The 10984-nt window shown below is 41.5% G+C and overlaps 1 protein-coding gene across 3 annotated transcripts in view; it reads right to left on the bottom strand.

The window, feature by feature from the left end:
* Positions 1 to 10388, bottom strand: part of LOC144732768 (uncharacterized) — a 172429-nt gene extending 162041 nt beyond the window's left edge. For all 3 annotated transcript variants that reach the window (XM_078614347.1, XM_078614348.1, XM_078614346.1), the window contains exons 1-2: positions 10188 to 10388; positions 9985 to 10027 (exon numbers count right to left, since the gene is read on the bottom strand). In XM_078614347.1, the coding sequence (XP_078470473.1) occupies positions 9985 to 9997 (13 nt within the window). In that variant the 5' untranslated portion in view covers positions 9998 to 10027; positions 10188 to 10388. The remainder of the gene's footprint in view (positions 1 to 9984; positions 10028 to 10187) is intronic.
* Positions 10389 to 10984: the final 596 nt, after the last annotated feature.

Genomic DNA, 10984 nt, shown 5'->3' on the forward strand with positions numbered 1-10984 from the left:
CGTGACAATGCAGCGCCACAATCGGTGTATACGTTTTAATGAAATGTAAGGAAATTGCATGTGCAGATTAAAAGGAAAAAAATATCCAATGTAAGAGAGTCACCCGTGTATGCAGTAGTGTAGCTAAATTGATATGTACTTGAAATTTTTTAAAAATTGAACAAATGGCCTCCCACCTAGCATTTTGATTAAACATCTATGCTGTTTTATTTACCATATTGCTTGGATGTTTGTCATGTTTGGATCGGTGACACGTTTTTTTTGTCACCATTAACCTCAAAAGCCTAACGTAACATTTGCAAACGATTTGTATAAATTATGAGTAATCCATTCTCATGTACATGATTTGATGCATTGTCGTTGAAAACAGGAACCATTTTTATAATCAATTTCCCCCCAAAATGTTTGCAGGATTGTGCCATCGGCGTCACGTCACGAGATGAGAGAATTCCATTCGGTGATCGTTTGCAGAGCAGCCCCGCGTGTTAGAGAACGGTCTATGGATAGTGGATATCACAGAACTACCTCTGAGGTTCTTTCAAGTGACCTCAGGTCCACACACAGTAGAGGGCAGCATCTTCCTCCTCGCTCGGCATATGAGAGTGACGCTATTTACGCATAGCAGCCAATAGTTTAATGCTTGCTCAGAGCTGGAATTGTATCTAAATTAAGTGCGGAATCAAACTTAATGTATGGGATTTATGTTGTTGTTGTTGCTACAGTCATAGGTGACTGAGCTGAGACAATTAACTCAATACTAAAAACAATGTTTTTAAAAATTTCAACAATTTTTTTTATTTTGCCAGGTAAGGCCCACTGAGTTATGCAGCTCTTTTTCAGAAGCGACTTGGCCACAAATGATAGCTCAACCAAGTGGCATATTGTCACGTGGACATTTATAGCAGCCAAATACTCTAAACGCATGTTTCAAATGTGCAGGGGAAAACCGGACCCGGAAAAAAATCCACGCAACCACGGGGAGAAAGACTTGCAAACTCCATATATACAGGTGTCAGGGTCAGGATTGAACCCATGATCTCCTGTATACCTGACGAGGTAGTAAACATCTCACCACCGCAGTGCCCTGACTTGAGGACCCGGTTTAATAACGGGCAACTGCCTGGATTCAAATCCAGGCTCACAGCGATGCCATCTAATCCCTTTGACCTCTGAGCCACCTCTCGTAAGAATCAATTTTCATCAACGAGTCGACGCACCGCTACACGCCTAGACATTGGCGAAAAGAAAATTAAGGATTGCTGGATAAAAAAATGTATATGATAGTGCCAAAATAAATATAACAGATCATGTCTGTCTACATATTATTCAGTCCTCAAAAGGATGATTGTCGCACGATATAAAATGTATTGTACCGAGACACAGTAGTTTGTAACATTAACAGTTGCCATGCTAAAATGAGCATGGGGCAAACGCCAATCTCTGTTGGCAGTCAATGTTGCTGTGACAGTCAACTCCCCAGATGACAGACACTATTAACTTTCAACAAATTGGTCGAACTCCTTCTAATAATGCTCGACTACTAACACCTATAGAGATGATTATGCTGGTGTGATGAGTTGACCTTGGATGGAAACCAAACCCACAATTTGAGCACTATAAAGCCTGTTGTTGATTAATTGACCCATATCTGTCTAGTTTTCACACACACATAATAGGATTGCTTGTGCATTCCCAGTTTAGCTATACACCACTGTATACATACACACAAAAGTATTAGTGTGTGAATGCTAATTACAGACTGTGCTACTAAGTGTAATAATCCAATTAATTTTAAAGAATTTTAAACGAAACATCACTTAGCAGTTTTTTTAACAACAAAGCTTCAGAATTGAGAATAACGAGGCAATTCGTTAACCCAAACATAAGTCGCTTAATTGCTGGGGTTTTTTTTGCAAAGCACATTACATTGATGAGAACGATTGACATTGTAATTTAATCTTGCATTCTGGTGTCTCTTTAAGATAAGATCACTGCAATTAAGCGTGCCATTTACGGCTTTGCTTATTGAGCTTTGTTAAGGAAATCAATGCTGATATCAGCTCATTAGCGGGCAAATACAAGTGGCAAAATAGTGATGGTAAAAAATATTCATTACATTTCAGGAATTATAAAAATTTAATCTCTACACGTGCAGCATACACAGGGAGAGTGAATTTAAAATACGGTATCTCAATTTGCAAAGCTGTGACAATATAATCAGACGAGGTTAATTGGAATAATTATTGCTTTTTTACCGCTCTATTTCCAATATTGTTTCCTCCCGCCCCCCCAATTCAGCTCTTCTGTGTCAAGCTCTATTCAATTATCTGAATACCCAACTGATAATACGGTGACGTGGCCCAGGCGATAGCGCCTTCTCTGCTCATTTACAGAAGTTCACGGTTCCAATTCCGGGTAGGTGCCCTAGGGGTCATTGCTCATTCGTTAATTCACTCATCGCGTATCGAAGGACCGTTACTGCGCTGTTACTAAACGTTGACAAACAAACAAAATGCCGCACCCTCTGCTTTCACTGTGGACACTTGAGGATCCCGTGGCATCATTGTGCTGGAGCAGGCCATTGTGTGCCGGCGTGACGATGCAAATGTTTTACCCAATTTTGAAAATTAAACAGCAGATTACTCAATAGGGAATTATACATCGTAAATATCCCCACCCCCACCCCAATGCAGAACAAACTTGGCTGGACCTTCCTCGAATAAACGAGTCACCAGTGAGGCTTTTCCTGAGTAAACAAACGCAATAATATTGATACGGTGATACAGCCTGGCAGGACATGAATATCATCAAACACTGCGAACATTTTTATCACGAGCAACTGCACATGAGGGTTTTGTCTTCCGTGCCAGATTTGAACTCTCAACGCTGGGCACAAAGCACCTTTTAAAGATCAATGACTTGGAAGTCAAGCTACAAATCAAGACGTGCCAATATGAATTTGGCGAGCGGACGTCAGGTGAACTCTGTTCACACTGGAAGGCAAACCCTGCTGACTGAATCTATTATTTCAGAGGTGCCTGGGTGTCGTAGCCAAGACACACTGGCATTACTCTCCAAAGATCCTGCAGTTTTGCAATATGAGAGAGGGAAAAAACGACAGCCAACTTCACATTAATCCTCATTGTTACTTCATGACACCGACATAACAAGAAAATCACCAAAAACTGAAGGCATTGGTCAAAACCAATGTGGACTCTTTGGTTTTGTCGGTAAAGTCACGTAGGTTAAAAAGGAGAACAAATAAATTAAATCACGACGTTTCGGAGGCAACACAAGCCTCCGTCTTCAGGTGGAACCGTCACAGCAAAAATTACTGTAACAGGTGACTTTACCGAAAAAGAGTATGGATCCTTGCAGTCACGAAACCTTCAAATCTAGAATCAAAACCAATGTAGCCTAAAATGGAAAAATATATTATAGACGACGTTTCGGGCAAGGGCCCTTCTTCATAGCACATGCAGCTGCATATAATTCTGCACAGTGCGTGAAGAAGGGCAGCTATGCAAAAACGTTGGCAAATTTTGTATTTCTCATGTTAAAGAAGTGGTAAAGACGAATGCATTGGGTGTTGTTATTTGTGCTCGTGCACCACTTCCCACACGATACCACCAAATAGTTTGTTGACTAAAAATAAGAATATTTATCCTAAAAAAATCTGATGAGTCATCAAGCTCTTTCTCACGGATGTCCAGTAGGGGCAGGACAGATTTTGAACAAAATTACGAGCTTTTATCTTCATGGGTAGCATCGCGAGCTCTTACTTCAAACAGTATTTGCAGATAACCGTAGTCGCTCTGCAATCGGACTTCCCGTTCCCAGCAGCAGAGCCACCACAACGGGTGACCATGCCCTCTGCTGCGCTACTCCATGATGGTGCAGCACTATACCCAGTGTTGTGCAGCTCACTGACTGTGCAGCACTATACCCAGTGTTGTGCAGCTCACTGACTGTGCAGCACTATACCCAGTGTTGTGCTGCTCACTGACTGTGCAGCACTATACCCAGTGTTGTGCTGCTCACTGACTGTGCAGCACTATACCCAGTGTTGTGCTGCTCACTGACTGTGCAGCACTATACCCAGTGTTGCGCTGCTCATTGACTGTGCAGCACTATACCCAGTGTTGTGCAGCTCACTGACTGTGCAGCACTATACCCAGTGTTGTGCAGCTCACTGACTGTGCAGCACTATACCCAGTGTTGTGCTGCTCACTGACTGTGCAGCACTATACCCAGTGTTGTGCTGCTCACTGACTGTGCAGCACTATACCCAGTGTTGCGCTGCTCACTGACTGTGCAGCACTGTACCCAGTGTTGTGCAGCTCACTGACTGTGCAGCACTATACCCAGTGTTGTGCAGCTCACTGACTGTGCAGCACTATACCCAGTGTTGTGCAGCTCACTGACTGTGTGGCGCCCTGCCCAGTGTTGTTTGCGGTTCGGAGATGACGGCCGTGTGGATTGAACCCCGCCTCAAGACGCATTGATTCTCTCTCTTCTTGCTTTCGGGTTCTATAAATGAGCTTCTCGACTTGTTTGTTTTCCCTCCCCTTGGCGAACGTTATATTTATTATGATGTACAGCACCCCGGGTGCTTTGCGTGGAAATGCCCTTAATAAACGTAAGTTATTATTGTTAAGATTAATTTGGAGGGAGCGTGAGTCTGAAGCATTTGTACCAGGGCACCTCACCTGCCCTCAAATGTCAATCGGTCCCAATAATGAACAGATTTCACCTCAAGGGAATGAATACGAGTCCGTAAAAAACCTCCTGTGGGCCCAAAGCGGCATGGACCGATGACACAATCGAGCACGGTGCTTTTTGCACGTGACGTGTACTGTGTACCATGTCACACCCTACAGTGTTACGTACATCACCCCTTGTTCTTTCCGTGAACTCAGGTGTAAGCGCATAAGAGACCAAAGGACGCAAACGTAATTTCTCTTTTTGGATGCATACCTCCGATTTGCACGGTTGGCTTACATACGGTGCGAAAGAAGTTCGACATACGACGCATTCAAGTTGACGTTGATATCAGTAAGAAATATTTTTGTCCCGAGAATCGCATCTCATTCCACCCACAAAGAGGAGATGCCCTTGACTATGCCCTATTCCACGTTGGAATAAGTGTTAGCTCTTTAAAAACAACATTACGGGTGGCTACTAATTCTCTGCAGAGATCACACATCACACCTTCAGATTACTACCAGGCAGCTTAAGCAGAGGGACAAAACGCCGGCCTAAAAAGGCTTAGAACAAAATGGGAGTTGGTTGTGACCGTCTGAGTGGAAACTGTTGAGGCCACGAACAGTTAAACATACGTCATAAATAATCACAATCAGCAATAAAAAAAAATTGTATTTGCCCTTGACAACAAAAGTGCCGAGTCAGCGCATTTGAAAGCACGTCAAAATACATTTAATTCACTGACATTTAGCACGGCAAGGTTACAGTAACACTGTGGCAGTAATTACGGAGCACAGCACTACAGCAAAGCCTTCAATCCGTGGAATATTAAATCCGGAAATCCACCAAACATCGTGGATTATGGTGGGTACTTCCTCCCAAAATCCGCGCAACACTGCGATGGCAATCTTTTAATTTTGCGTGGGACTTGGTTCACGTGAGAACGGAGTGTTGGGTAATTCATTAGCAAAGCAGGTCAACAGGAACACGATACTATAACAGCAAAAGGGCAACTGAAACATGAGGCATTGTGGATAAAGTCACGAAACTAAGGTAATTTGTATAAAAAAATGTATAGGCAGCACGCCTCCGATTAGCATGGGTGGCTACGTATCGTGCGAAAAAAATTCTAAATAATGTACATACACACATACAAAGGGACCCAGCAAATGTAGTGGATGTCTGCATGTGAAGAAAAATAAAACATTGTAAATCTTAACCAAAGACCTTAGGCAAGGTTGTGGAGAAATATGCTTTTATTGATGTGGCGTAAAAATGATCGGATAGTGTGCAGCTATGAATAACTTTGGATGATTTTTTTTTCCCTCGGGGTTCCTTCAATGTTCTGTCAAAAAAGCTACCTTCAGCATTTGGACTCCACAGATTACGATTAAAATCGTGGAACTTAAAAGAGGTATAAGGGCATACGAGGACAGCCTTCCATTTATTTGGTTATTTATTTGTGACGCTCACTACATTTCCACTGGTGCCCTCCTCCCCCCCTAACCTTCAAAAAGACTGTGACCTTTAATGGCCGGGGTGTGCATAAAAAAAGAGATTTAGATTCCAAACGTTATCCAATGACGATGTCGGAGTGAGTTCAGACAAATAAACGAAACAATTTCCCATGAACAGAAACCAGTCGAGGTTTGTGGCCGGGCAGGTCTCGAGACAGAGAGATTACTGGGAGATCACGCAAGTGAAATGCTGTGTGCTCTTTTTGCCTTGCGGAGACCCTGTCGGCCAAAAATGTCAAATATTTCTGTTCTATTTGGAAGAAAATTGTGTTTTTCATTATTTGTTATTCTTTTAACCAATATATTGCCTTTGGTAGATGCTGATACAGCTGCAGTTTATATTTGATGTACAGTCCTATATCGTACACATCCTACATCTTTACAAGCACTACATACAGTACAGTATAGACCTTAGCTTCATGTGCAGTGCACGGCGTGTCTGCAAAAAATAAAAGTTTAAAATCCGAGAGTGAAATCGTGGCATGTTTCACCGATGTTCATTCCACAATTCGAAAAATGAGCTGCTTCCGATTAACCATTAATGACATACATATGTCAATGAGTTCGATACATTGAACGCATCAAAACTCCCAATTATAGCGTGACAGAATAATCGCAGTGCAGAACACATCTTAAGAAGAGAAAAAAACATCTTCGCCAAAGTGGACGTGTCCTGCTGCACGACTTTTCACAACACAGGCAAAGTTAACGTCTGAAAAGCCACAAACAGGACTACCAATATACGACACTATGCAATTTTCTTTGAAAAGGAAAATGTCCACGTTTTTAAAGTCGGTGTGAAATAGCCTCAATTATATGTGATCTAAAAATATCACTCCGTATGCAAAAGCACAAAATTGTATGCGATTGTTATCGAATAATGTGCATGGCACGATCCGTGGACCTAACGTTCATTTTAAAAGACTCTGTTGGATATGTGATTAATAATGGCCAATGATTGTCACTCTAATAAAAATTTATTTTTCAAAGAACTAATGAATAGTAATATGATACTGCAATACAATTTTGTCCTAACACCCACTATCGAGCAATCATTACAACTAGACCCATCTTAGACGCTAATGGCAGTGTCTGCTCAGTAAAGTCGTATCTGGATTTGTAGAGGTGCAAATTTAATTATTTTGCGCCCACACATACCAAAATCTACAATATATATAGCTTCCATTTGAAAACTGTCCATTCTCACAATACCTGTACAACCAAATCAAAAGTCGTACCAGCGATACAGCTGGGATAATTCCAAGGGAATCAAATTCACTTTCCTACATTCCATCCGTCACAATTCCAATAGGAATCAAGATTATTCTAAGATCAATGCCGATGTTTAAAAAAATTATATCAATTAGTGAGAATTTTTGTTAATTTACGCATGTGTAAACGAGTATATAACCCACAGGTCGTCAGAATATCTACTGAATTAGAAGTCAGTGAAAGGGCGCAGTTATGGGGTGACGTTATAGGGTGACGTGTCTCACTTGAGACAGTAAATCTAGCTGTGACGGTCCCACCTGATGACGGAGACATGTGTTGCCTCCGAAACGTCGTTATTTATTATTTTATTTCTATTATTATTTCTATTATTTTTTACCTACGTGACTTTACCGAAAAACCTAAGAGTATGACGTGGCCACGTTTACAGGTGCGGGTGATAAGTGTGGCAGCTTGAATTTTGAATTACAGACATCTGGAATTCGGTGAGGAATTTTGAGTAAATACTGTAGAAGAGTTGCCCAAGCTGAGTCAGAATGTTGGTGAAGGTGGTTGAATGAGGGTCTCAGACACGGTGTGGGCAAGGAAACTGTGGATGCGGGCGATAGGGTTGCAAATAGACCTATTGAATAGGACAGAATGAGATCACGAGATCAGTGACAACTTTAAGGTTTTGCACTCTCCGGCCCTTTGTAAAGTCTGGGGGTGATGGATGAATGTATGGAAGTCTGTAGTAGCTGGGATGGATTTAGGTTATATCAGCTGCTGCTATAAATTTCCACACTTCGTTGAGCTATCATTTGTGGCCAGGTTGCTTCTGAAAAAAGCTAATCGCTTGGTGGGCTTTACCTTGTAAAAAAAAGATATTATATTTTAGTGATTTGTTTACCTTTCCTATATTTTGCAGTCCTATAGTGTTTTTCTATTGTTTGTTATTGTAACGTTCTGACCCGCCCCTACTGGACATTTATAAATATAGATTCTGATATACGAAAGATGTTGCGCTGATGGAGTTACACGGTCCTGGCAAGTTTACATTTGGGTGTCATCAGCGTAGAAGTGATGTTAATAGAGGCTACTAATGCCATGGATTTGTCTGGTTTAGTCTCAATTAATGTGATCGCTATTGACTTATTACTTAGGCTTTCGCGACCAATATTATCCATAATACAGTTATTTTTTGTTATTTCGTATAAATATAAATGTCGCTAAACCCGCCACCACCCGACACGGCCAATCAGTAAGGTTTGTCACCTAAACATAACGCGCCATTTTGTTACTAGTGCTGCACACCCCCGAGTGTTGGAGATTGTAAATGTTGTGGATTTTAATTTCTACAGACCAAAATGATAATGACGACTGGCTGAAGATGCCGTGATGATAATGATGACAGGAGTATCTAATTACCGTCGGTATGCATGAGCCAGTGATGGAAAGTCCACATTTCTATGGCGCGACCAAAGACGGATATCGACCTTACGACCAAGATTATCAATGTGTGACAAAACAAATTTTGTTCCTGTGTAGTAAGTGTTATTTCCTAATTGCTTACGCCTCAAAAGTACAGAAAGTGGCGATTATTCACCACAAACTTTGCTTTTGTAACCAGGACAGTGATATTTTGAAATGTTCCTATTTTCAATGAGAAAACGTGGTGTGCATTTGTGTCATTCCTTTACATAAAGTCCTGGTCACAAAAGCAAAGCCATTTTCTGTACTTTTGAGTTATAAGCAATTGGGGTGGGGAACATTTTTTTTTGCCAAGGGCCATTTGGATATGTAAAACATAATTCACGGGCCATACAAAATTATCAACTTAAAAATTAGCTTGTTATGTTTGGTCAAAATTTTACTAACTCACCCCTAACGTGATGGCTGGAACAGACCAAATGATTTCGCGGGCCTCATACGGCACGCGGACCGGACTTTCCCCACATTATAAAATAACACTAACAAAAATCGTGTTACATAGTGTTATGAACAGAGTTGCTACAAACCACCCCCACCACCACATTCGTCTCACGTTTAACTTTTGAAGTTACGAGTTTCCATTTGAAAGTAAACTTTAAACGGTATAGTGGTAATAATGCCCTGCAAATAACCCCAACTTAATAGCGTCACGTGCAACATGATCCGGTGTGGTAGTTCATTACAACGCTCGAATCGGCCCAAATCATCATGTTGGGGGTGGTTAAAATGACTACCACTTTGTGGCAATTCAACAAGTGGTCGTCATGTTTGGATGGAATGGCTCCTGCCGAACGAATGTGGAATTTGCTCGCCAGGTACTCTGGACTTTGTTTTTAAAACAGATGAAAATATCACCGTACAAACAATAAATATGTACAATGTTTTGTTTATCGCGAACGTAACGATTAAATCATCCCAAATCGTAAAGTCTCCACGTGGCTTGCAGCTCATCCAACGTCCGTTAGACGTGGGCCCGCGGTCAGTCAAAAGGCTCACGTTATTTAAACAAACATCATTGTTTTTATACATATAAAAGCCACTAATAACAGCTGCACGTGTTTACCTTGTAGATTCATTATCCTGTAGACAATCACGGGGTCCGGGACCTACAAAATAAAACGGTTAAGATTATAAACGTTGACCGTGGATGAAGAACGTCGGGACAGCATCGAACCGCTGGAAAATAAAAATGTCACGCGTCCCACGATCCCAGATGAACATTGAGAGAGCTGCGATTTGAGATCGATTTGAGATCGATTTGCGTACCGATTGGCGACGATAACCTGACCCTGGCACGAGGTCTTCTCAAGTCCTGGCGCGGTAATTTGAAGGAAGAGAGTTCACGAACAGACGAAACACAAACACGTGGAAACTTTTACCATTTGGGATGATTTTTAATCGCTACGTTGCCGCCTAAAGTCGTCAGCCAGGGTGGGGGGCGTGACGTCATCACGCACGAACGCGGCGGTGACGTCACCGCGCATGCGTGCGTGATGACGCACGCTGCTGCACACGTCATCACGCACGTGCCCCGCCCTTCGGACAGGAATCCAGCCAGCGAAACTTGTCTTTTAAAAAATCTAAACATAGCATGAGTATGCTATATATGAGATATAAAACAACATTTTCTAATTAACTGCAATGTATTGGTGGAATTAGAAACACCCGCCAACACTTGATTTGTCTCGGCGCGCCAGTTGAGCCAATTAAGACGTTTATTTTAAAAAATATATACACACACAGATATAAACAAAATATACACACACAGGTATAAACTATATATACACACACAGGTATAAACAAAATATATACACAGACACAGGTATAAACAAATTATATATACACACATAGGTATAAAAAATATATATACACAGACACGTTTTTGTTATCTGACCCAATCGATCTGCTCAAATATGCTATTACAGTGAAGTACAACATTTACACTTACCCACAGATAAAATACACCTTGGAAGGATTACGGCAAGCCAGGGCATCTCCTTTTTTGTCCAAGCCTTTAACGCAGACAAAGAGTGACTCGGATGTTGCACGAAATTCATCTTGTG

This window comes from Lampetra planeri, chromosome 44, assembly GCF_965212315.1.
Source record: "Lampetra planeri chromosome 44, kcLamPlan1.2.h2, whole genome shotgun sequence".
Lineage (NCBI taxonomy): Eukaryota > Metazoa > Chordata > Hyperoartia > Petromyzontiformes > Petromyzontidae > Lampetra > Lampetra planeri.